Source organism: Ranitomeya imitator, chromosome 6 (genome assembly GCF_032444005.1).
Source record: "Ranitomeya imitator isolate aRanImi1 chromosome 6, aRanImi1.pri, whole genome shotgun sequence".
Classification (NCBI taxonomy): domain Eukaryota; kingdom Metazoa; phylum Chordata; class Amphibia; order Anura; family Dendrobatidae; genus Ranitomeya; species Ranitomeya imitator.
In genome coordinates, this window is record NC_091287.1 from 10,168,605 (window position 1) to 10,196,012 (window position 27,408).

The following is a 27,408-nucleotide window of genomic DNA, read 5'->3' on the forward strand; positions in this document are numbered from 1 at the left end:
ATGCCGCACCGCCTCATTTTTTACACAGATATATCCCCTTTAATAAAGTGGCGCCATTGCCAGGAGAGAGCGGGCATCATGCATTGTTACGTGGCCAAGATCCGCCTCCAGTGACGGCGCTACGGCTGAGACTGCCACACCGCGGGATGATCCAGTGCTGCGCATGGTGCAGCGTCTGCGCGAGCAGCGTAAGGCGGTGACGGATGTCACGCAGCGCCGGAGCCCGTGGTACCAGGAGAGCCGCCATTACCTGATAAATCTACCTACACTGTGGTACTTTGGTAAAGATCAGTCGTTTTTGATGGTGGTCCGGGCTGGATCCCCCCTGTAGGACCCTGCTCTATGGCGGCCACAAGGGATGAGCGTTGTTCTGGGACATAAACGCACGCTCGTCCACGATTACCATCAGCTTTTCACTAAAGTTAAGACACTGTGCGCCTGCTGTGGACACTCGTCTATGTCTGAGCTCACGGTGACGTTACTGGGCTGTATGTGCATTAACGAGAGCGAGAGGGTCTGGATGCGGTCCTAGGAGACCTCAGGGCGTTACACGCGTCTCGTCAGGACGGTGGCTTTACAGGTAAACCCCTCATGTATCGTCACCATTGGCTGTAGGCATCATGATAGGAATGTGTCTTCGTGACTGCTCGGAGCTGTCACTCGTTACAATGTTTCGACTTTGCGCAGATCGTCTGCACACAGGACACAGCGACGCCGTATACTCACAGGGATCCAATTACAGCTTTAATTATAAAATGACATTTTTACAACTTAACCCTTTACAGTTCGCCTTCTATTATTAAAGTCCTTTTCCATCTTTGCAGCCGACGCTCGACGTAGTGTGACACGTGACCTATTTACACACAGACACCGACACCCTATATAAATATAAACCTGTAATAAATAATCTCTAGATCCGCCACAGCCACGACTTCTCCCAGGAAACGCAGCAAGAAGCGGCGGCAGGGAAGCGCCATCGCTCTAAATTACGGTGTTTGCGGTAACATTTGATTCTCGGCTTCTTTTATAATAATAGAAAATTTAAAATAATCTCACCCAACGGAAAAACATAATAATTCAGTAGTTGTAGTGGCATCTCCGGCAATATCATACGTTCCCGTGTTTGTATCCTGCGCCCGATTTGGCTGAATGTCCGCTCAGGCATTTTCTCTATTGATTAATCGCTTAAACTTGCAGTTCTTCTCCTGGCCAGCAGGTGGTGCTGCAGAACTATGTTATTATACTTTTAGCCAGCAGGTGGTGCTGCAGAACTGTTATTATACATTTAGCCAGCAGGTGGTGCTGCAGAACTATGTTATTATACTTTTAGCCAGCAGGTGGTGCTGCAGAACTATGTTATTATACTTTTAGCCAGCAGGTGGTGCTGCAGAACTATGTTATTATATTTTTAGCCAGCAGGTGGTGCTGCAGAACTATGTTATTATATTTTTAGCCAGCAGGTGGTGCTGCAGAACTATGTTATTATACTTTTAGCCAGCAGGTGGTGCTGCAGAACTATGTTATTATACTTTTAGCCAGCAGGTGGTGCTGCAGAACTATGTTATTATACTTTTAGCCAGCAGGTGGTGCTGCAGAACTATGTTATTATATTTTTAGCCAGCAGGTGGTGCTGCAGAACTATGTTATTATACTTTTAGCCAGCAGGTGGTGCTGCAGAACTATGTTATTATACTTTTAGCCAGCAGGTGGTGCTGCAGAACTATGTTATTATACTTTTAGCCAGCAGGTGGTGCTGCAGAACTATGTTATTATTCTTTTAGCCAGCAGGTGGTGCTGCAGAACTATGTTATTATACTTTTAGCCAGCAGGTGGCGCTGGAAATGTGAGATTTTGCTCCATTCTCAGCAGGTGATGCTGAAGATTTTGCACTATTTCTTTTCCGGGCCACAGGCAGCTTTATGGATCTGATTCTCCTCCAGTTCTACTTCTGCCCATTTCGTGGTGCCTCAGGTTTCTGGTTTGCTGTATTTCCTCTTCTGGCCGGCCTGTGATGTGCAGATCTCTGGTTTTGATTCTATTTCCATTTTAACCTGAAGATTTCTCATTCTACTTAATGTATTATCCTGAGTTATTGGATTTGTATCTAGTTCTACTTCTGACCAGCAGGTGGTGCTGGAGATCCCGTCAGGCCTCAGACTAGTCTAGTGGGCGACTGGTTTTCTATAGTTTTTTTCTGCACAATTTTATCTATGAAATATGTAAGAAATAACGGATCTCTGATCAGATAGGAAGAAGTATCCGGACACATCGTGAATGATCTACCACACGAGGGCGGAGCTCACAAATCATGTGGGCGGGGGAAGGGCGGGACTCTTCGGCTTCGGCTCCACCGTTCTTTTTCATAAATTTGTGCATTTGATGATGTAAGAAGCGTAAATCTGTCTTCATTTGAAAAGTCGAATCTCGTCTCTCTGAATGTGCTCATAACAAGACTGCGGAGAGAAACAAAGTGCAATTATGTGTCTGCCCACGAGGTGCCATAGCCCCGCCCCTGAGAAGCCATAACCCCGCCCCCGGTGATGGCATCACTGGTGTGATGACCGCCTGAGACCACACCCCTTATACCCCAGCCCCGCCCCTGGTGATGACATCACTGATATAATGATGAGACCACACCCCTTATACCCCAGCCCCACCCCTGGTGATGACATCACTGGTGTGATGACCGCCTGAGACCACACCCCTTATACCCAGCCCCGCCCCTGGTGATGACATCACTGATATAACATAATGATATTGCAATCAGTCTTTTTGTAATATATTACATTTGCATACAATTTGCTGAAGGTGATTTTCCTTTCCCTTCTATAACCGTCATCAGAACACGTCATAAATCTCCGGAATCGTTACAAACCTCCAGAGCCGTCAGCAGAAAGTCATTAATTCCTCCTCGGTTACTGGGATCCATCAGGTCTTGAATAAAGTGGATTTCTGCTCCTAAGTGCTGGATCCTGGAGAAAAAAAGTCCAAACATTATAAGGTGCTCTATGTACTATATAATTGTCTAAGGGTCACTTCCGTCTTTCTGTCCTTCTGTCTGTCACGGATATTCATTGGTCGCGGCCTCTGTCTGTCAAGGAAATCCAAGTCGCTGATTGGTCTCACCAGCTGCCTGTCACGGCTGCCGCGACCAATCAGAGACAGCCACAGTCCGATTAGTCCCTCCCCTGCAGTCAGCGCCCGGCGCCCGCATACTCCCCTCCAGTCACCGCTCACACAGGGTTAATGCCGGTGGTAACGGACCGCGTTATGCCGCGGGTAACGCACTCCGTTACCGCCGCTATTAACCCTGTGTGACCAAGTTTTTACTATTGATGCTGCCTATGCAGCGTCAATAGTAAAAAGATCTAATGTTACAAATAATAATAATAAAAAAAAAGTTATTCTCACCCTCCGATGTCGCGCCCTCTCCTCGGCAGTGCAAGCGGCAGGTTCCGGTGCTAAGGATGCTATGAGAGAAAGACCTGCCATGGCGTCACGATCATGTGACCGCGACGTCATCACAGGTCCTCATACCAACCCTGGGACCGGAAGCTGCCACGTGCACCCAGTCCTCATCTCTCTCCAGCCTGCAGCTATGGCATTTCCAGGAGGAGGCGACTATCCGGCCCCGGGGGTGAGTGCTGCGCCGCGGCCTCTGTGCGCTCACTGACTGCCTGTGGTTAGTGATGAGCAGGAGGGGGGCTAGGTACCGCGTGTAGTCAGCACGAGGCGCTCACAGGGCGGTGTGCAGGGATGCACAGGTTGTGGTCCCTCACTTGGTCCCTGGAGGAGAAGTCACTTTTAGGGCAGTTTCCACATTTTGCAAGTTGGACCATAGTCCTGTATAGGAGGTACTGATGCAAAAAAGGAAGTTCTAGGAGCCACGTAATACCGGATGTTATCAGCAACAGGAGGCGTAGGCTGATGGAAGTAGTACTCTCCCATCAGCAGACACCTTTTTACAAACTTTTTACCGCCGGTCACAGCTGCTGGCTCATGCTATCATTTGACAGAGTGGGAACCGCAGTTCTCTGTTCTAATTTCACCACCGATCAGAAACTGTGTTTGTCATGCCGTCATGCAGATGACACCGTGGGTAACGCTGCCGAACCTGAACAGTAACACGGACTTCCTGGTGAAGTCCGTGTTCGGGGTCTGTGCCTGAATAGTAGGTGTTCGGTCCGGCCCCGAACTTTACAGTTTGGGTTCGCCCATCTCTAGTCACAATGTATCACAATGTATCACTTCTGCACTTCTCACCCTGCTCGAGACACCACGTATATAAGCAGGGGCAGCAGATCGTCCATGGGGAGCTTGTAGTCTTCACTGACCACACGAGACACTGTCTTCTCGATCTCCAGATACGTGTTCAGGATGATTTCCAGCTTCTCCTTCGGGTCGACCGTTGAGCTGAGAAACAAATTTAACAAGAAAAATGTAAAAGTTTTATCTAAAGATCTCAGAAACTGACTGTGCTTATTTGGGGGTACAGCGGGTGGTCTGCAATGTGGCAGTGTAAGCAGATAGTCAGACCCTGAAGCAGCTCTGTATAAATGATGGGCATAGTCATCAGATTCCGCCAAAGGTGGAGCTCCTCTTTAATTTTCCATTCTATCATTACATACGAGCCGAGCGCTGCGTCATGAAGAATGTAGCAGAGTTTAGAGTGCAGCAGATACATGAGGTCACAGTGTAACACCCAGAATTCTGCCCCCATCATCCACACAGGATCCCCCAACTACAGCTCATATTAACCCTGACTTTGCTCTAGGACTTACATGATCTTCTGCAGACACTCGGTCGCAGACTGGAAACACTTGTGTCTCACAATGGAATATCTCTGAAAATAGAAATGGAATGAATCACTAAATCTTCTCCCCCGCCAACAACATAGACGCACTGCAAACCTTCCCATCATGAGACATCAGTCACCCCCAGAGCTGCGGTCCCTATTCTGCTGTTACATCATGTTTTATCCTCCAGTCACCTCCAAAGCTGCACTCACTATTCTGCTGTTACATCATGTTTTATCCTCCAGTCACCTCCAGAGCTGTGGTCACTATTCTGCTGTTACATCATGTCTTATCATCCAGTCACCTCCTGAGCTGCACTCACTATTCTGCTGTTACATCATGTTATATTCTCCAGTCCCCACCACAGCTGCAGTTACCGTCCTAATTGCTGCGGGTTGTAAACGTTTAGGGGAAAGTAATGGAGCTTTTCAGAAAATCACAGCAAACAAAAATAATTAAGAAGAAACAATCAGATTGTGACTGCAGCTCTGAAAGTGACTGGAGGATCTGACTTGCACACAGAGGCTTAAAGCTTCGGACAGAATTGGAGTAAGACAGAGCGCAGATCTCTGGGAGCTGTATACAGGGGTCTATGTATCTACTGTCAAGATTCTACGCTCGCTGGGTCCTAGGGATGCTGTGACAGCTTAGCCGCCCTATGGATAGCAGAGGTGTGTCGGGCTGTCAGTGCAGTGAGTGACAGCTCAGCCGCCCTATGGATAGCAGAGGTGTGTCGGGCTGTCAGTGCAGTGAGTGACAGCTCAGCCGCCCTATGGATAGCAGAGGCGTGTCGGGCTGTCAGTGCAGTGAGTGACAGCTCAGCCGCCCTATGGATAGCAGAGGCTTGTCGGGCTGTCAGTGCTGTGACCGCTCTGTGCTTTGCTTACTCTGTGTCCTAGGTTTTGATATTGTGATCTTTTGTTGCCAGACCTTGGATTTACCTTCCGACTTTCCATTTGTATAACTCTTTTTGCCTTTGACATATTCTGACTTTTGTCACTAGACCCTGCATCTCACCTTTGTCCTGGGATAGGGTGTGGGCTGCGCTGGGTTCCTGGGCAGCGGCACAGTCCGGGTCTGGGGGAGAACCAGGGGCAATTGTCTTTATACTGAATTGTTGTGACAACGTGCAGGGTGGGCATGCCATGAGGTTGGGGGGCAGCGTGATACACAAGGGGGTTAGTACTAAGGAGGCAGCACATGCAGCTAGGGGTTGAGAACCTCCAAAGAGTGGAGAGCACAGAGCATGAAGGATGGGAGGGTGTGAGAGGGGCTCAGGGACATAAGTGTGCACGCACAGGACTCAAGCCCACCCTGGAAGAGATGAGTGGTGCCCTGTGATGAGCATGATTGAGTGGGCAGCGTGGCACTACTGTATTCCGTCAGTTGTTACATTTTATAGACAAATCCATGAACTTTCTGTAACACCTCAATACTTGCAGAGCTGCCACTTATTCTCCAGACTTCTGCCCTGAGACGGGGATACATTGTGAGTGATCCCTCCATTGAAGAGAAAACCCTGGGTTTAGGTCAGGGCTCTGGCTGGGCCGGTCAGGAATGGTCACAGAGTTGTTCTGAAGCCGCTCCTTTGTTATTTTAGCTGTGTGCTTAGGGTCATTGTCTGAGGTCCAGAGCACTCTGGAAGAGGTTTTCATCCAGGATATCGCTGTACTTGGCCGCATTCATGTTTCCTTCAAAGACAACCAGTCGCCCTGTCCCTGCAGCTGAAAAACACCCCCATAGCATGATGCTGCTTCCACCATGTTTCACTGTTGGGATTGTGTTGGGCAGGTGATGAGCAGTGCCTGGTTTTCTCCACACATACCGCTTAGAATTATCACCACAAAGATCTATCTTCATCTCATCAGACCAGAGAGTCTTATTTCTCATAGTCTGGGAGTCCTTCATGTGTTTTTTAGTAAACTCTATGCGGCTTTCATATGTCTTGCACTGAGGAGAGGCTTCTGTCTGCCGCTCTGCCATAAAGGCCTGACTGGTGGAGGCTGCAGTGATGGGTGACTTTGTGGAACTTTCTCCCATCTCCCTACTGCATCTCTGGAGCTCAGCCACAGTGATCTTGGGCTTCTTCTTTACCTCTCACCAAGGCTCTTCTCCCACGATTGCTCAGTTTGGCTGTATGGCCAGGTCTAGGAAGACTTCTGGTGGTCCCAAACTTCTTCCATTTAAGGATTATGGAGGCCACTGTGCTCTTAGGGACCTTGAGTCCTGCAGAATTTCTGTTGTAACCTTGGCCAGATCTGTGCCTTGCCACAATTCTGTCTCTGAGCTCCTTGGCCAGTTCCTTTGGCCTCATGATCCTCATTTGGTCTGACATGCACTGTGAGCTGTGAGGTCTTATATAGACAGGTGTGCGCCTTTCCAAATCAAGTCCTATCAGTTTAATTACACAGCTGGACTCCAATGAAGGAGTAGAACCATCTCACGGAGGATCACAAGGAAATATACAGCATGTGATATAAATATGAGAGTCTGACCAAAGGGGCTGAATACTTATGACCATGTGATATTTCAGGTTTTCTTTTTTATTAAATTTGCAAACATTTCTACATTTCTGTTCAGGCAGGATGAGGGGCAGACTGTACATTAATGAGAAAAAATGAACTTTATAGAGTTTACCAAATGGCTGCAATGAAACAAAGAGTGAAAAATGTAAAGGGGTCTGAACACTTTCCGCCCCCACTGTAAATCCATGTACATGAGGCTGCACACTCACTGCACTGATGATATATGTGACTGACATCTTTCTATCTATCTTTCTTCTGACACTGTGAATTTTCTGTACTCGGCTGATGAAATGTCGGGTTTCCTATTAGTACATAAAATTGGATTGTTCACGCATGGTCCGTGTGTTGTTAGATTTTTTTTCTCGCACCCTGTGACTTGCATTGGCGTTCTCGTCCGATATATGAAGCCATTCGCAGTATGCCACGCTTTATTTTTCTCAGCCCGATCCGAGCTGAGAAAATCGCAGTTGAACACAGAATCATTGACTAACATTAATCAGAGACCTGATTTTTTGTTGGATTGTACTCGTCTGTTTTAAATGCAGGTGAGTATGAGCCCATACAGCCGGTCCAGAACTCTTCGGCCAGTGACGAATCCTCGTGATTTCAGCTCTGCAGGACGATATTTTGCTATTTTGGATGTGAAATGACACAACTGAGATGTGATTGAAGTGGAGACTTTCAGGTTTAATTAAAGGGGTTGAACAAAATTTAGGAATTGCAACCGTTATTCTACAAATCGTCCTCATTTCAGGGCTCAGAAGTAATTGGACAAATTCACTTTCCCATGAATAAAATGTTCACATTTAACCCTTTGTAAAGAATCCTTTGTTGCAAAGACAGCCTGAAGTCTGGAGGTCATGGCCATCACCATCGCTGGTTTCCTCCGATGTGAGGTTTTGCAGTAATGATGGCCTGAAGTCTGGAGGCCATGGCCATCACCATTGCTGGTTTCCTCCGATGTGAGGCTTTGCAGCAATGATGGCCTGATGTGTGGAGGCCATGGCCATCACCATCGCTGGTTCCCTCCGATGTCAGGTTTTGCAGTAATGATGGCCTGAAGTCTGGAGGCCATGGCCATCACCATCACTGCTTTCCTCCGATGTGAGGTTTTGCAGTGAGTCTGATCTGAAGAGCTGTATCCAATGCACTGGGACAGATGGAAACCCCCCCACTAGCCTGGTTGCCTGAACTGATATGAACTGAGAACATGTGAGTTGTACCTTTTCTTATGTAATCCCTGTTTATTTTATAATTATCTTGTACATATTTTCAATTGTCTCATATTGTAACATCTTTAAATGACCGTTTATAAACACTGCCTGAAACTTTTGATGGGGTATATTATTTAATACTAGTTCGTTCTCCTGTTCTAAAACGTACCCTGTCTTCTGAAGGGAATTACGCTACTGTTTTGGGGTTAGCTTCGGACCCGTTTAATCGAAGCTGGTGGCAGCTTACCGTGTGCAGGCTTTTGGGTGTTGTTGTAGCGACTGCGGCGTTGATAATTATTGTTCCTGCCTGAGCGGGAGTAGTTTATCGCGTCGCTGCAGCGTGCCCAATCGCCAGTACATAGCAGGCAGCCTTTCTGGCGACTAATTACCCCAGGTGCAGTACCTAATCTGACCTGAGAGTAAGGGGGGCGCCAGAGAGCTGCAAGTTTTAAGTGGAACTGTAAGCGGCATATACATTAATCCCTACAGTTCGTGGTATTTTGAAGAGCAGTGGGATACCTAGAATAAGCCCCTGCTGTAAACTAAGAGGTCAATAGCCTTGTGTGTGTGTTTTCATCACATTGTGGAGTGGAGGGATAACTAAGATAAGACCCCTGCACATGTGATAGCCGTCTGTTGGCCTAAAGTCACCCCGACCCGCGACGTAGGAGTGACGGTCACGGTGAGAATCGTGACACATCATCGCTGGTTTCCTCCGATATGAGGTTTTGCAGTAATGATGGCCTGAAGTCTGGAGGCCATGGCCATGCCCATCGCTGGTTTCCTCCAATGTGAGGTTTTGCAGTAATGATGGCCTGAAGTCTGGAGGCCATGGCCATTGGCCATCACCATCGCTGGTTTCCTCCGATGTGAGGTTTTGCAGTAATGATGGCCTGAAGTCTGGAGGTCATGGCCATCACCATCGCTGGTTTCCTCCGATGTGAGGTTTTGCAGTAATGATGGCCTGAAGTCTGGAGGTCATGGCCATCACCATCTCTGCTTTCCACCGATGTGAGGTTTTGCAGCAATGATGGCCTGAAGTCTGGAGGTCATGGCCATCACCATCGCTGGTTTCCTCTGATGTGAGGTTTTGCAGTAATGATGGCCTGAAGTCTGGAGGTCATGGCCATCACCATCGCTGGTTTCCTCCGATGTGAGGCTTTGCAGCAATGACAGCCTGAAGTCTGGAGGTCATTGCCATCGCTGGTTTCCTCAGATGTGAGGTTTGGCAGTAATTATGGCCTGAAGTCTGGGCGTCATGCACATCATCATTGCTGGTCTCCTCTGATGTGAGACTTTGCTGTCTTTACTGCAGTGACTTCAGTTCTCCCATGTTTGTTGCTTTTTCTGCCTTCAGTTTTATCTTCATTCAGTGAAGTGCGGCTCGATGGGGCTGTGATCTGGTGAGGACTTGGCCATTGCAGAATATTCCACTTTGATTTCGCAGGATGTTTTTGGTCATTGTCCATCAGTCCGGTGAAGCTCCATTCAAACAACCTTGCTGCATTTGGTTAAATCTGAGCAGAAAGTATCACCCTGTACACACAGGATTCATCCGGCTGCTTCTGTCTTCAGTCACATAATCATTAGTCACCCAGCAGCCATGCCCGCACCATCACACTGCCTCCACCTTGTGTTACACAGGATGTGCCGAGGACCCAGAGCCGCTCCAAGCCTTCTCCAGACTTTCTTCCTCCCTTCATTCTGGTACAGGTTGATTTTAGCTTTGCTCTTCCAGAACTGGGCGGCTTCTTTAGATGTTTTTTGGCAAAGTCTATTCTGGCCTTTCTCTTCTCCATCTGGGTGACCCCTCTGTATTTGCTCTTATGATGTCTTCTCTTTATGGTGGACATAGATACTGAGACCCCAACTTCCTGGACAGTGTTCTTCATTTCGGGGATGATATGAAGGGGTTTTTCTTCCCCAAGGAAAGGATTCTGCGATCATTCATGACTTGTCTTCAGTGGACGTTTAGGCCTTTTTCAGTTCCCAGCTCACCCGGGTGCTCTTTCTTTTTTACAGAAGGTACCAAATTGTTGATTTAGCCACTCTTAACATTTCTGCGAGCTATCTTTAGAATTTCTTCTTTTTTTTCAGCCTATTGATGGCCTGTTTCTCTTCCATTGCGAGCTCCTTTGATCGCATGTTTTGGGTTCACAGCAATAGCCTCCAAATGCAAATACCATACCTGGAATCAGCAACAGACCTTTTTACATGCTTAATTGATGATGGATTAAAGAAGGAAAAACCAATGAAGCCCATTAAAGAGCTTTTAAAATAATTGTCTAATTCCCCTTGGTCTCTTTAAAAAGAGGCATTACCATAATAAAGAGCTGTAATACCTAAATCCTTCTTCCGATTAGGATGTGAATGACCTCAAATTAAAGCAGAGATCTGTCATTTTATAGGGAACCTGACACAAGCGAAAACACTATTATGGGGTTAATCTGCAGGTTAACATGACAGATATGTGGTTAATCTGTAGGTTAACAGGACAGATATGGGGTTAATAATAATAATAATAATAATTTTATTTATATAGCGCCAACATATTCCGCAGCGCTTTACAAATTATAGAGGGGACTTGTACAGACAATAGACATTACAGCATAACAGAAATACAGTTCAAAACAGATACCAGGAGGAGTGAGGGCCCTGCTGCTCGCAAGCTACAAACTATGAGGAAAAGGGGAGACACGAGAGGTGGACGGTAACAATTGCTTTAGTTATTCGGACCAGCTATAGTGTAAGGCTCAGGTGTTCATGTAAAGCTGCATGAACCAGTTACCTGCCTAAGTATGTAGCAGTACAGACACAGAGGGGTAATACTGCATAAAGTGTATGAGAACATGATGCGAGGAACCTTTTTTTTTTTTTTTTTTTTTTTATTATAAATAGGCCACACAGGGATCGTTAGGTTAATGCATTGAGGCGGTAGGCCAGTCTGAACAAATGAGTTTTTAGGGCACGCTTAAAACTGTGGGGATTGGGGATTAATCGTATTAACCTAGGTAGTGCATTCCACAGAATCGGCGCAGCACGTGTAAAGTCTTGGAGACGGGAGTGGGAGGTTCTGATTATTGAGGATGCTAACCTGAGGTCATTAGCGGAGCGGAGGGCACGGGTAGGGTGGTGGACTGATACCAGGGAGGAGATGTAGGGTGGTGCTGAGCCATGGAGTGCTTTGTGGATGAGGGTAGTAGTTTTGTACTGGATTCTGGTTAATCTTCAGGTTCCCGGTGCCTGCACATAGCCAAGCACTGCGGGGAGAATATGAATGTTATCCCCCCTGGCCACATTCGGTTTCAGTCATGGGGGGCTCTGGTTCAGTTGCTCTCAGTATACAGACCGGCCAATGTAAACACCCCCGGGGCTGACTGGCACTCGTTCTACATTGTGGCCAGCTGTCAGTCCAGGTCAGTTTTCCCATTGCAGCGTTCGGCTGTGTGCAGGTGCCGGACAGTAACGATATTAACCTGCACGTTAACCCCATATCTGCAGGTTAATCACGTTTTTGTTGCTGACAGGTTCACTTTAAGCCCAGATTGACTATAGAACTGGATCCGGAATATGTTTTTGTAAATGGCTATAATGTCAACATTTATGTCACTGTCCAAATATTTCTGGACCTCTTTGTATGTGGGTATGGAGGGTACTGATGTGGAGTCCACCGCTGCTCCACCACACGCTCTGATTCTCAGGAGGAATTACTATATAAGCCCCTACAGTGAGTAATGAGGCCCCCACAGTGGGTAATGAGGCCCCTACAGTGGGTAATGGGGCCCCTACAGTGGGTAATGGGGCCCCTACAGTGGGTAATGGGGCCCCTACAGTGGGTAATGGGGCCCCTACAGTGGGTAATGGAGCCCCTACAGCGGGTAATGGGGCCCCTACATTGGGTAATGGGGCCCCTACAGTGGGTAATGGAGCCCCTACAGCGGGTAATGGGGCCCCTACATTGGGTAATGGGGCCCCTACAGTGTGTAATGGGGCCCCTACAGTGGGTAATGGAGCCCCTACAGTGGGTAATGGGGCCCCTAGAGTGTGTAATGGGGCCCCTACAGTGGGTAATGGGGCCCCTACAGTGGGTAATGGAGCCCCTACAGTGGGTAATGGGGCCCCTAGAGTGGGTAATGGGGCCCCTAGGGTGGGTAATGGGGCCCCTACAGTGGGTAATGGGGCCCATGTCTCCTTTCTATGGTGGTATATCTCTAGACAAGAGGCTGCAGATGCACAATGGAGGGAAGAATTCACACCATCGCAAATCACACCCCGACCCCTTTTGTCTCTAGACCAAATCACATTCTCTACAATCCCCTGAAGCCAAAAAAAATTCACACTCAGACTCCAAATACCATGCAAGACTTATGAAGGGCCGCTGTCATCTCTTACCTGATTGGCCGTCAGTTTCACGTCCTTCAGGGGCCACAACTGCCTAATGGAGAAAAAATAACAGAAGTCATAACTATTGTCATGATGAGTGACCACAATCATGTGTGAGGGTACATTACATCATGGGAGACCGCTGGGGCCTGCGCCCCCAAAACACATGTCCATCAGATGTATGGGCCCTTGTAGTGTTCCAGAAGCTGTGAAGACATACGTGTTCCTTCATGTAGCAATGTCTCCCATCCTGGCCCCTTCCTGTAATAATGTCCTCATCCTGGTATAATGTCCTCGGATGTTGGCGGACGCCCTCATCCTGCACGGGACTGATTGCAGTTGTAACCTCTGAACTGAGATCATTATGCCCCTGTATGTGACTGATATCAGCCCTTCTTATAACGCTCCAGTACTGATATAACCCCCAGACATTACACCATATGTGACTGATATCAGCCTCTTATAACGCTCCAGTACTGATATAACCCCAGACATTACACCATATGTGACTGATATCAGCCCCTCTTATAACGCTCCAGCACTGATATAACCCCCAGACATTACACCATATGTGACTGATATCAGCCCTTCTTATAACGCTCCAGTACTGATATAACCCCCAGACATTACACCATATGTGACTGATATCAGCCTCTCTTATAACGCTCCAGTACTGATATAACCCCCAGACATTACACCATATGTGACTGATATCAGCCCCTCTTATAACGCTCCAGTGCTGATATAACCTCCAGACATTACACCATATGTAACTGATATCAGCCCTTCTTATAACGCTCCAGTACTGATATAACCCCCAGACATTACACCATATGTGACTGATATCAGCCTCTTATAACGCTCCAGTACTGATATAACCCCCAGACATTACACCATATGTGACTGATATCAGCCCCTCTTATAACGCTCCAGTACTGATATAACCCCCAGACATTACACCATATGTGACTGATATCAGCCCCTCTTATAACGCTCCAGTAGTGATATAACCTCCAGACATTACATCATATGTGCCTGATATCAGCCCCTCTTATAATGCTCCAGTACTGATATATCCTCCAGATATTACACCATATGTGACTGATATCAGCCCCTCTTATAACGCTCCAGTACTGATATAACCCCAGACATTACACCACATGTGACTGATATCAGCCTCTTATAACGCTCCAGTACTGATATAACCCCCAGACATTACACCATATGTGACTGATATCAGCCCCTCTTATAACGCTCCAGTACTGATATAACCCCCAGACATTACACCATATGTGACTGATATCAGCCCCTCTTATAACGCTCCAGTACTGATATAACCTCCAGACATTACACCATATGTGACTGATATCAGCCCCTCTTATAACGCTCCAGTACTGTTAAAACCCCAAGACATCAGACCACATGTGACTGATATCAGCCTCTTATAACGCTCCAGTACTGATATAACCCCCAGACATTTCACCATATGTGACTGATGTTAGCCCCTCTTATAACGCTCCTATCATGATAATGTAAAAATGCCATTTTGTGAGTTTAGTTCTAGAAGGTACCATGGCACAGACACACGCTGCAGATTTGACCCCCCCCCCATTCTCCCCCACTGCATTCACTGATAAAAAACAAAGCCCTATGGCAGACACTCTGTGCAACGTGATACCAATGTGTAGCAGCCCCCACTGAGCAGTTTTATGGCTCTAAGCTGTGGGCAGACAAGTCTCCCTACCCTACTCATTCCCCCTCCCACCTGGTATAGAAACCATGAGCTTCTATTTTTCTTTTAATGTTTTATATATAGTGGCACCAATCAGGGCTAGAGATATAAGGATTATATATTACAGATGTCCATCGAGGGATCTATAACTCACTGAAACCGCTAGAAGCTAAACCTAACGAGTGCAAAGAGCAGGTTTCTCTGTAAGCGGGCAATGTAACCATGCCGCGTTCACACTTAAAAGAATCGCACCGAAGTGGTGCACATCTTAATCATTGTGTCTTCCATATACGAGGTTCCTATGCCAAGATATGAAGGATGATGCGTTTTCATAATGCTAAGACAAGGGAGTATCCAGCCTCTAAGTGAGGTCACCACAGGGGGAAGGGCTTTGCTTTTAGGTTAGGAAATAACTGAGTGAAGCAGGAGGCTTCACATGTCTTTTGTCTGGGGTCTAGCTGCTGTACAGATGCCTGCTATGCATCTAGATGTATCCCCTCCTCCACAGCACACGGTCGGCCATGAGATAAGATGACATAACGAAATGTAAGCGTTTTTTCAATTTTAAACCCATTTTATTTGTAATTGTTTTGTACATACGACTTGTCTACTTTTATAATATATTTTTACCTTTCTGTAAACACTGTCTACCTTTTTTTTGGAGTAAAATATATAAAATTACTAGCTTGTCTCTCCTTTCTCTATAACAAACTGTCACGTCCTGTGAAGTGAATTGCGCTACTAATCTGGGTTGGCTCTGGATCCATTAATAATTATGAAATCAGAGCTGGTGGCAGCGGAATTTCTCCTGTGCGATTGGGGGGTTATGTAGCGACAGGCAGCATTGATAATTATTGTTCCCGTCTGAGTGGGAGTAGTGCCCATCAGCCAATACAAAATAAGACAGCCTTTCTGGCGACTAATTATCCTAGGTGCAGTACCCTGACTGACCTGAGGGTAAGGGGGCGCCAGATTGTTGCAAGTTCCAAACCGGAACTGAGAAGTGGGATATAGATAAATCCCCTTCAGAAAGAACCAGGGGCAACCAAACCACCCCGGTTCATGACAAATTGGTGTGAGTGGCGAGGATGATAAAGGTATCCTCCCCGTGAACCGTGACATATTATTGGTGGGATCCCTGACATATGGTTTGGATTCGTGACAGCTCCGGTACTGATATAACCTCCAGACACTACACCATATGTGACTGATATCAGCCCCTCTTATAAGGCTCTAGTACTGATATACTGATTAGACATGATAATTGGTGTAGAGCGGGCAGAGATGGCTCAGTTCTGTTTGATGAAGGAAGGTAAGCATTTGGGGCCAGATATATTGTGGGGTCTTTCTGACCTTCTGTTTCGGGGACCCTCTCACCTCCCGCTTCAGGGCCCCTCTGATCATCAGGTGGGCGGCCCCTCTGACCTCCCGCTTCAGGGCCCCTCTTCTCCCGTGTACTCACTTCTGCACATCCAGAAACTCCAGCAGTTTGATGTCAGTCAGGTGACCCAAGCGCACGATGCCCTGCCAGTAGAGGGCGTCCTCCTGCTGCCGATACAGCATGTACAGCATGAAGAGGTCGGCGTGGAAGCGCGGCAGGATGGCCGGGAGGATGAGCGTGGAGGGGTTTAGGTCCTCACTGAAAATAATAACAAATATCACAATCAGCCCACACCTCGAGGTTTAATCCCTGTAAACTTGCGTAAATGGAGACAGATTATGAGTGATTCCGGATTATCAGATGGTCGTTGTGGCTTCCAGTTGGGGTGATTAGAGATGAGCGAATATTTCAATGTTCGGTTCTGATTACGATCGTCAATTTTGCAATTTTCGTCAATTAATTCGTCGAATATTCGCTGAACATAACCGAACGCCATTCATGTCAATGGGAGGCAAAAACAAACTCATGCACAACACCTTACAATGGCCCCAAATTCAGCCAAAACACATCACATGAGGGGCAGACACCAGGAAAGTGGCCTCAATTCAACCACAGTACAGATTGTAGCATAGCACTGCAGCAATCAGCCAGGCATGAGGTATCGGGGGCGGGGACAGCATTTACAGCTGTCCAATGAATGTCACAGGAAGACGAGGTGGGTGAGGGATCGGTGTAGGCCTCCTGTGCTGGGAGAGGGATCGGTGTAGGCCTCCTGTGCTGGGAGAGGGATCGGTGTAGGCCTCCTGTGCTGGGAGAGGGATCGGTGTAGGCCTCCTGTGCTGTGAGAGGGATCGGTGTAGACGTCCTGTGCTGGGAGAGGGATCGGTGTAGGCCTCCTGTGCTGGGAGAGGGATCGGTGTAGGCCTCCTGTGCTGGGAGAGGGATCGGTGTAGGCCTCCTGTGCTGGGAGAGGGATCAGTGTAGGCCTCCTGTGCTGGGAGAGGGATCGGTGTAGGCCTCCTGTGCTGGGAGAGGGATCGGTGTAGGCCTCCTCTGCTGTGAGAGGGATCGGTGTAGACGTCCTGTGCTGGGAGAGGGATCGGTGTAGGCCTCCTGTGCTGGGAGAGGGATCGGTGTAGGCCTCCTGTGCTGGGAGAGGGATCGGTGTAGGCCTCCTGTGCTGGGAGAGGGATCGGTGTAGGCCTCCTGTGCTGGGAGAGGGATCGGTGTAGGCCTCCTGTGCAGGGTGAGGGATCGGTGTAGACCTCCTGTGCTGGGAGAGGGATCGGTGTAGACCTCCTGTGCTGGGTGAGGGATCAGTGTAGGTCTCCTGTGATGGGTGAGGGATCAGTGTAGGCTTCCTGTGATGGGTGAGGGATCGGTGTAGGCCTCCTGTGCTGGGAGCCCTGATACGACATGCAACACCTCTACCTGCTTTCCTGCTGAGCCACACTCAGGTGGCACAAATATCAGTTTTGTAGACTATCATTGACAGAAAAATGTATGGAGTGTAACACGGGTAGTTGAGTCCAAGGGAGTGAAGGACTGACGGTCTCGGAGGCCTACTGCTACAGGCAAAATGAAGGAGACCCAACCAGGAGTGGTCACATTTCCAAAAATTACTGGCAGACACCAACAAAGTTGCATCAATTTCACCACAGTATAGATAGTATAATAGGGACCGACACGCCTTCCTCTACACCCAATCCAGCAGATGGACACCCAACAAGCAGGGTTCACATTTCCATAAATTTGTGTTAACATCAGCAGCAGCCACAGAAGCCACACTAAAGATATCACAGAGTGCAGCTACATGGCATTTGTCACGATTCACACCGTGACCGTCACCCCTACGTCATGGATCGGGGTGACTTTAGGCCAACAGACGGCTATCAAATGTGCAGGGGGGCTTATCTTAGTTATTCCTCCACTTCACAATGTGATGAAAAAAAACACACAAGGCTATTGACCTCTTAGTTTACAGCAGGGGCTTATTTTAGGTATCCCACTGCTCTTCAATATACCACGAACTGCAGGGATTTATGTATATCCCGCTTACAGTTCCACTCAACACTTGCAGCTCTCTGGCGCCCCCCTTACTCTCAGGTCAGATTAGGTACTGCACCCTGGGTGATTAGTCGCCAGACAGGCTGCCTGCTATGTACTGGCTATTGGGCACGCTGCAGCGACACGATAAACTACTCCCACTCAGGCAGGAACAATAATTATCAACGCCGCAGTCGCTACAACATCACCCCAAAAGCCTGCACACGGTATCGCTGCCACCAGCTTCGATTAAAAGGGTCCGAAGCTAACCCAACAGAGTAGCGTAATTCCCTTAAGGAGACTTAGGGTACGTTTTAGAGCATGGAGAACTAGTATTAAATAATATACCCCACAAAATTTAGTTAGTGCTTTATCAAAATATTTTACAAAGATGTTACAAATGAGACAATTGCAAATATGTACAAGGTAATTATAACATAAAGGGGATTAAAGGAGAAAAGATAACACTCACATGTTCTCAGTTCATTGCATTGCAGACAACCAGGCTAGTGGAGTTTCCATACGTCCCAGTTCATTGGACGTGCTCAGGGCTCTCCAGGAAAAAGACAAGAAGTCACTGCTGGGAGCCTGCCAGAAACTTAAAACCTGCAGCCTGTGACATCACAGAAAGGCTGGCTTATCCAGACCCTCTTCTCTCTACATTCTGAGTACTTCAACCTTAAATTTGTCTACTTTCTATAACTTCGCTACAAAACATGTCGTAGTCCTAACAAACCCAGCATTCATCTCGGATTAACGTGGGCATTCTAATGAGATCAAATATGTCCTATCTGTGATACATATTTACCGAGAAATCCCTACTTCTTTACCAGATGGAGTTAGAAGCTCATGTTTAGAGTGATGGATAGAACCACCAAGGGAGATTAAGAATATGCATTTTCCTGTTTCTATCTTAATTGGTTTGCCTAATATCTTACAAAAACAGAACAAAGACCTCAGGGGTTCTGGGGACTTGTAATCCATTTCTAGCTGGTCACTTTCCACTGCAGGGATGCCGGTCGTAAATACCTTTGCTCTCCGAGCTAGAGGTAATAAACTCTTCTTCCCCCATACCTTGGAAAGGAAAGCTCTTGGCTGAGTGAAAGGGAAGGGTTTTTTTTTTAGCCCACAGCCTGCTAGCAAGAGAAACTACTTATATGATATTTCATACCATATCGTGACAGCATTAATGCATCACACTGCGATTGGGCTGCAAAGTCCTTGGAGATCCATGACTTGTTCATCTTGATGAACAATAGGCTGGCTACACTTTCTGGGAACAGCCGGATGCGCTTATCCATTAGGACACCACCAGCAGCGCTGAAGACAATTCTGATAAAACGCTGACCTCCGGGCATGATAAAGCCTCCAAGTGTGTGTGGCTAGCTCAGGCCACTCATCAATTTTGGATAAACAAAATGTGAAAGGTTCCAAACCCTCCCTGATGGTATTGATATTTAGTTCTAGATACTCCTACACCATCCTCTCCATTCGTTCACCATGTGTAAGACTTGGACTGTGTTGTGCTGGTGGATGAGTTGGTCTAAAAAAAGTGTCAAAGGACTCACAGAAATTGCTTCTTCCACCACTGCTGCTGCTGCTAATGCCTTGGCGTGGCCAACAGATTGGAGATGGTGGAGTTCAACCTCTTAGCTTTGTCATGCGTAGGAAGAAAATCTTTTACGTGACCACAACTGCGGTTCCGTGGACAAACAGCTGGACCGTGAGAGAGGTGCAGGCAGAGAGGTTACTGTGAATTGAGAAACTTGTGCTGTGCTCGTTCTGTGAGACGAGTCTAAAACTGCAGGCATGTCCGCTTCTGTTACAGCTGACGGTGGGCTCTCAGTCAGCGGGACTCGATCGGGAAAGAACCCAAGGTTCTGCAGTCTCAATAGTTGGCACGGTAACATAGGAAGAGGAACAAGCAGCAGATGCGATTGATGGGGAGGCTGATGGTTGTTCAGTTCCACTGGTCCGAATTTTAGTGCAGTGGGATTCCCACAGTAAAGCATGTTGATTGCGCATGTGAAGGTTCATACATGTAGTAGTCAAATTATTGTACTTTTTATCTCGACTCAGTTTTTTTTTTTTTTGCAAACTTGGCAGATTTCATGAGTTGGCTCATCCTTTCCAGTGTCAAAAAAGGCCCAGGCTAGGCAACCCTTGCCACCCCTGCGAGATGCAGACCCACAGACGCTGATGGTCACAGCCCCAGTTGTGGCTGAGGATGTATTGCTCATTGTGGCTTCATCACTGTGTCTGCGACCTACAGCACAATGTAGTCTTCTCGTCTTCCTCCTCAGATGACCTACTCAGCTGTGTGCCAGTATGTTCACGCCAACTGGGATCTAACATATCATCATCATCATCCTCTGTGTTATCACATTCCTCGCCCTTGGAGTCGCCCTTGAGAGCCTCAGATATCTGAGCCTCATCAGGATAACCCCCCCAGGGGTTAACGTCTGATGACAAGAGTCAGGATGCTTTTCGGAGTGTACTTCTTCCTGCCCCGGATCCAAGCTAAAAAAATTTTGGGCATCGTTGCAGATTTCCTTCTCTTGACTCTGTGAAGCTTTTGAGTACACTTCTGATGAAAATGGCATAGATTATGTGAACAGCCCTTCAGACTCACCCATCTGTGGTTCCGGACAGTCAGTTGTACGGTTGAAGAGTTGGGATGTGGGGGGGGAGCAAGGGGAATTTGTTTGCCACCTCTGTGGATTGCACTTGGTGTTATGTTGAGGTGGAGGAAGAGGAGGAGAGGCCACTTGAAGCTGCACTTGCCCTCCACTTGAGCACATGTTCTTTCTGGGCCTCATCAAGGCATACCGCTGTGCATCTGCCAAAGAAAGGTGGTGTAGCCTGTCCAGTAACAGAGGTTGGCAGTTGTCTTTGCATAGGGCGTGACGTTGGTTCACTAGCGCTTTCACAAACATTACCACCTACCCCATGTACACCTTGAACACCAAGCCTAATTCCCCTTCCACCACGGCCTCACTTTTTCCCAGCCATGTTGCTCAGATAATGTGGTAGGAGCACAGTATTAGCAACAAAAAATTAGATTTTAAACTCTGCACCACCTCTGCAAACAGCTGAATATCAGCATCAGTAAATTCCAAGGTGAAATATGGCGTGCTGTAACCTGTTAGTCACAGAAGAAAATAGGTTTTTAAAAGGTGGAGCACAATAGGAGCAGTGCACAACACACTTGTAGGACATGTGCCTGCTGGCTTTGTCTGAGAACCTCAGTAATGGCCCCAAGAAAAAAAAAAATTCTGGAACGTAAATTTTACAGCTACACTGGACACTCTCTAGCTACACTATCTGACTGATACACAGCCGCCTAAATAACTAGCTGAAATCTTGCTGCTAACAGTGCCAGCATCAGGAGCAGCCTCTCTGCGCTGTATCAGTGTCAAAATGGCGCTAAAACAAGATGTCCGCTCTTTATATGGTGAGGGACATGTGATTTTAGCAGCCAATGACACAAGCCGTTGTGTCAGGACATTGTGGGTGTTTTCTGCACCCTGATTGGCTAGCAGCAATGTGCACACATAAAGTTAGGAAAAAAAATGACTGCTGTGCTTACAAGAAGGCGGCGTCTCTGAGCTCTGCAACCCCCTCCCCTCATCAAACACGTGCCCCAAGCTCATCATACACCACCATTACTGGTGCTAAAGTGCGGGAAATACTTTTTTGGCGACGCAAATATTTTCCCGCACTTTTACCGAATGTTACCGATTTTTTGCCAATTTTATTAAATTTTGCTCGTGTTTCTGATCACAAATCCGAATGTGCCGAATTTATGTTTGGCGATCGCTCATCTCTAGCACTGATCTCCGATGTCGCTGTGAATTATCCGAATTGATGATTCTGGTGCCGGATTACAACGTGATGGAAAGTTTCCAGAGAATCTGATTATTAGTAATGTTTCCCAACAAGTCCGTCATAAAAACACAAACACAAGAAAAGCTGAATCTTCACCTCATTTCATCGTCGTCCAGCAGCGAATGGCCACTTTTATCTGCTTTCATAGCGAGTAAAACTCTAAAAAAGAGATAAGAGCAGGAATAAAAATACTAACCCACCGAACACCAGGGATAAAATCATCATTATTACCCCGGACACCAGGGATAACATCATTATTACCCCGGACACCAGGGATAACATCATCATTATTACCCCGGACACCAGGGATAACATCATCATTATTACCCCGGACACCAGGGATAATATCATCATTATTACCCCGGACACCAGGGATAATATCATCATTATTACCCCGGACACCAGGGATAATATCATCATTATTACCCCGGACACCAGGGATAACATCATCATTATTACCCCGGACACCAGGGATAATATCATCATTATTACCCCGGACACCAGGGATAATATCATCATTATTACCCCGGACACCAGGGATAATATCATCATTATTACCCCGGACACCAGGGATAACATCATCATTATTACCCCGGACACCAGGGATAATATCATCAATATTACCCCGGACACCAGGGATAATATCATCATTATTACCCCGGACACCAGGGAAAACATCATCATTATTACCCCGGACACCAGAGATAACATCATTATTACCCCGGACACCAGGGATAACATCATCATTATTACCCCGGACACCAGGGATAACATCATCATTATTATTACCCCAGACACCAGGGATAATATCATCTTTATTACCCCGGACACCAGGGATAATATCATCATTATTACCCCGGACACCAGGGATAATATCATTATTATTACCCCGGACACCAGGGATAATATCATCATTATTACCCCGGACACCAGTGATAATATCATCATTATTACCCCGGACACCAGGGATAATATCATCATTATTACCCCGGACACCAGGGATAATATCATTATTATTACCCCGGACACCAGGGATATGATCATTATTATTACACCAGACACCAGGGATAATATCATCAATATTACCCCGGACACCAGGGATAATATCATCATTATTACCCCGGACACCAGGGATAACATCATCATTATTACCCCGGACACCAGAGATAACATCATTATTACCCCGGACACCAGGGATAACATCATCATTATTACCCCGGACACCAGGGATAACATCATCATTATTACCCCGGACACCAGGGATAACATCATCATTATTACCCCGGACACCAGGGATAATATCATCATTATTACCCCGGACACCAGGGATAACATCATCATTATTACCCCGGACACCAGGGATAACATCATCATTATTATTACCCCGGACACCAGGGATAACATCATCATTATTACCCCGGACACCAGGGATAATATCATCATTATTACCCCGGACACCAGGGATATGATCATTATTATTACACCGGACACCAGGGATAATATCATCATTATTACCCCGGACACCAGGGATAATATCATCATTATTACCCCGGACACCAGGGATAATATCATCATTATTACCTCAGACATCAGGGATAACATCATCATTATTACCCCGGACACCAGGGATAAAATCATCATTATTACCCGGACACCAGGGATATGATCATTATTATTACCCCAGACACCAGGGATAACATCATCATTATTACCCCGGACACAAGGGATAAAATCATCATTATTACCCCGGACACCAGGGATCACATCATTATTATTACCCCGGACACCAGGGATATGATCATTATTATTACACCGGACACCAGGGATAATATCATCATTATTACCTCAGACATCAGGGATAATATCATTATTATTACCCCGGACACCAGGGATAATATCATCATTATTACCCCGGACACCAGGGATAATATCATCATTATTACCCCGGACACCAGGGATAATATCATCATTATTACCTCAGACATCAGGGATAACATCATCATTATTACCCCGGACACCAGGGATAAAATCATCATTATTACCCGGACACCAGGGATATGATCATTATTATTACCCCAGACACCAGGGATAACATCATCATTATTACCCCGGACACCAGGGATAAAATCATCATTATTACCCCGGACACCAGGGATCACATCATTATTATTACCCCGGACACCAGGGATATGATCATTATTATTACACCGGACACCAGGGATAATATCATCATTATTACCTCAGACATCAGGGATAATATCATTATTATTACCCCGGACACCAGGGATAATATCATCATTATTACCCCGGACACCAGGGATAATATCATCATTATTACCCCGGACACCAGGGATAATATCATCATTATTACCCCGGACACCAGGGATAACATCATCATTATTACCCCGGACACCAGGGATAACATCATCATTATTACCCCGGACACCAGGGATAACATCATCATTATTACCCCGGACACCAGGGATATTATCATTATTATTACACTGGACACCAGGGATAATATCATTATTACCACGGACACCAGGGATAACATCATCATTATTACCCCGGACACCAGGGATAATATCATCATTATTACCCCGGACACCACTGGTGTCCGGGGTAATAATAATATTGTCCCTGGTGTCCAGTGTAATAATAATAATATCTTCCCTGGTGTCCGGTGTAATAATAATAATATCTTCCCTGGTGTCCAGTGGAATAATAATAATAATAATAACACCGGACACCAGGGATAATATCATTATTATTATTATTATTACTACTACACCGGACACCAGGGACAATATTATTTTTATTATTATTACGCTGGACACCAGGGACATTATTATTATTACACTGGACACCAGGGACAATATTATTATTATTATTATTACACCAGACACCAGGGACAATATTATTATTATTATTATTATTATTACACCAGACACCAGGGACAATATTATTATTATTATTACACTGGACACCAGGGACAATATTATTATTATTATTATTATTATTATTACACCGGACACCAGGGACAATATTATTATTATTATTATTACACCGGACACCAGGGACAATATTATTATTATTATTATTACACCGGACACCAGGGACAATATTATTATTATTATTACACCGGACACCAGGGACAATATTATTATTATTATTACACTGGACACCAGGGACAATATTATTATTATTATTATTATTACACTGGACACCAGGGACAATATTATTATTATTATTACACTGGACACCAGGGACAATATTATTATTATTATTATTATTACACTGGACACCAGGGACAATATTATTATTATTATTACACCGGACACCAGGGACAATATTATTATTATTATTACACCGGACACCAGGGATATTATTATTATTACACCGGACACCAGGGACAATGTTATTACATGCACACACTGGACACCCTGTAGTCCTTCCATATAACTGTTGAGAGGATAAAGGGAGACACCTGAAGAACTCCCAGAGCTTCCTTGCATAGTACTTGATCTCCTCCTGCGCCATGCTCAGCAGATGGAGGTTGGCTCCCAGCCCCGAGTATGTGGCCTGGAAGACCAGCAGGAGCAGCTTCATCACCTTCTTCAGGGGGTGGTGGGAAGTGTTAAAGGCCTGAAAAAGAACAGTACAAAATAGGCACATAATACAAGATGTACCATCCCCCGAAACTGAGAAATGGGAGCAATATAAGCCACACCCACTGATCGGGAAACCACACCCACATTCATGACTCACACCCAAATTTACGAGAGACACGCCCACTGTTCAGGAAACCACATTCATGAGACACACCCTCTGTCCAGGAAACCACGCCCACATTCATGAGTCACAGCCACTGATCATGAAACCACACCTACATTCAAGAGCCACACCCACTGTTCAGGAAACCACGCCTACACTGACAATAGCTCCACCCACATTCATGAGAATCACACTAAGTAACAATTCTGAAGCCGCCATGAGATGACTGGGGGCTGATAGGGCTGCATTGGCATTAAAATAATGGTGTCAGTAATATGCGCCATGACCAAACATATGGGCGTACTGTCGCTTTAAATTTCACAATGATGTCCTAATCACATAGCGGTGTTTTACCTTCTCCAGATATTTCTGTAAAGATTCAGCTTCCAGACTCAGCTCCTGCATAACATCTTCAATCTGACCCGAGTCCTTCTCGTTGTCCCTGAGAACAGACACAAACATCAGGTTTTGGATATTAGGGCTGGAGCAGAACAATATTGTATCATACAATTATTAGGTTCTGTAGAAGGACGTAGATCTGGGTATTTATTATGATGGAATATAGGCTGAACTGGATGGACAAATGTCTTTTTTCGGCCTTACTAACTATGTTACTATGTTACTATGTTACTATGTAGGGCTGAAACGCTCTGCACAGCTGAGACCTGATGTAAGTCCTCCTCCTCTCCATACAGACACCGTAATACTCTTGTGTACTGCCTACAGGGCTCCTCCTGATGGCCTCCTGACATCCTCTGTGCTGCTGTGGTGCTGCCTACAGGGCTCCTCCTGATGGCTCCTGACATCCTCTGTGCTGCTGTGGTACTGCCTACAGGGCTCCTCCTGATGGCCTCCTGACATCCTCTGTGCTGCTGTGGTACTGCCTACAGGGCTCCTCCTGATGCCCTCCTGACATCCTCTGTGCTGCTGTGATTCTGCCTACAGGGCTCCTCCTGATGGCCTCCTGACATCCTCTGTGCTGCTGTGGTTCTGCCTACAGGGCTCCTCCTGATGGCTCCTGACATCCTCTGTGCTGCTGTGGTACTGCCTACAAGACTCCTCCTGATGGCCTCCTGACATCCTCTGTGCTGCTGTGGTACTGCCTACAGGGCTCCTCCTGATGGCCTTCTGACATCCTCTGTGCTGCTGTGGTTCTGCCTACAGGACTCCTCCTGATGGCTCCTGACATCCTCTGTGCTGCTGTGGTTCTGCCTACAGGACTCCTCCTGATGGCTTCCTGACATCCTCTGTGCTGCTGTGATTCTGCCTACAGGACTCCTCCTGATGGCCTCCTGACATCCTCTGTGCTGCTGTGATTCTGCCTACAGGGCTCCTCCTGATGGCCTCCTGACATCCTCTGTGCTGCTGTGGTGCTGCCTACAGGGCTCCTCCTGATGGCTCCTGACATCCTCTGTGCTGCTGTGGTACTGCCTACAGGGCTCCTCCTGATGGCCTCCTGACATCCTCTGTGCTGCTGTGGTTCTGCCTACAGGGCTCCTCCTGATGGCCTCCTGACATCCTCTGTGCTGCTGTGGAACTGCCTACAGGGCTCCTCCTGATGGCCTCCTGACATCCTCTGTGCTGCTGTGGTGCTGCCTACAGGGCTCCTCCTGATGGCTCCTGACATCCTCTGTGCTGCTGTGGTACTGCCTACAGGGCTCCTCCTGAT

The 27,408-nt window shown here is 46.7% G+C and overlaps 1 protein-coding gene across 4 annotated transcripts in view; it reads right to left on the reverse strand.

Moving 5' to 3' along the window:
* Nucleotides 1-731: 731 nt before the first annotated feature.
* ALS2CL (ALS2 C-terminal like) overlaps nt 732-27,408 on the reverse strand; it is a 178,133-nt gene continuing 151,456 nt past the window's right edge. For 3 of the 4 annotated variants that reach the window (XM_069729128.1, XM_069729130.1, XM_069729129.1), the window contains exons 19-27: nt 26,094-26,181; nt 25,453-25,610; nt 22,062-22,124; nt 16,113-16,289; nt 12,928-12,970; nt 4,782-4,843; nt 4,264-4,413; nt 2,876-2,972; nt 732-2,453 (exon numbers count right to left, since the gene is read on the reverse strand). In XM_069729128.1, coding sequence (XP_069585229.1) covers nt 2,406-2,453; nt 2,876-2,972; nt 4,264-4,413; nt 4,782-4,843; nt 12,928-12,970; nt 16,113-16,289; nt 22,062-22,124; nt 25,453-25,610; nt 26,094-26,181 — 886 coding nt within the window. In that variant the 3' untranslated portion in view covers nt 732-2,405. The remainder of the gene's footprint in view (nt 2,454-2,875; nt 2,973-4,263; nt 4,414-4,781; nt 4,844-12,927; nt 12,971-16,112; nt 16,290-22,061; nt 22,125-25,452; nt 25,611-26,093; nt 26,182-27,408) is intronic. The other variant, XM_069729131.1, reaches the window with a different exon arrangement.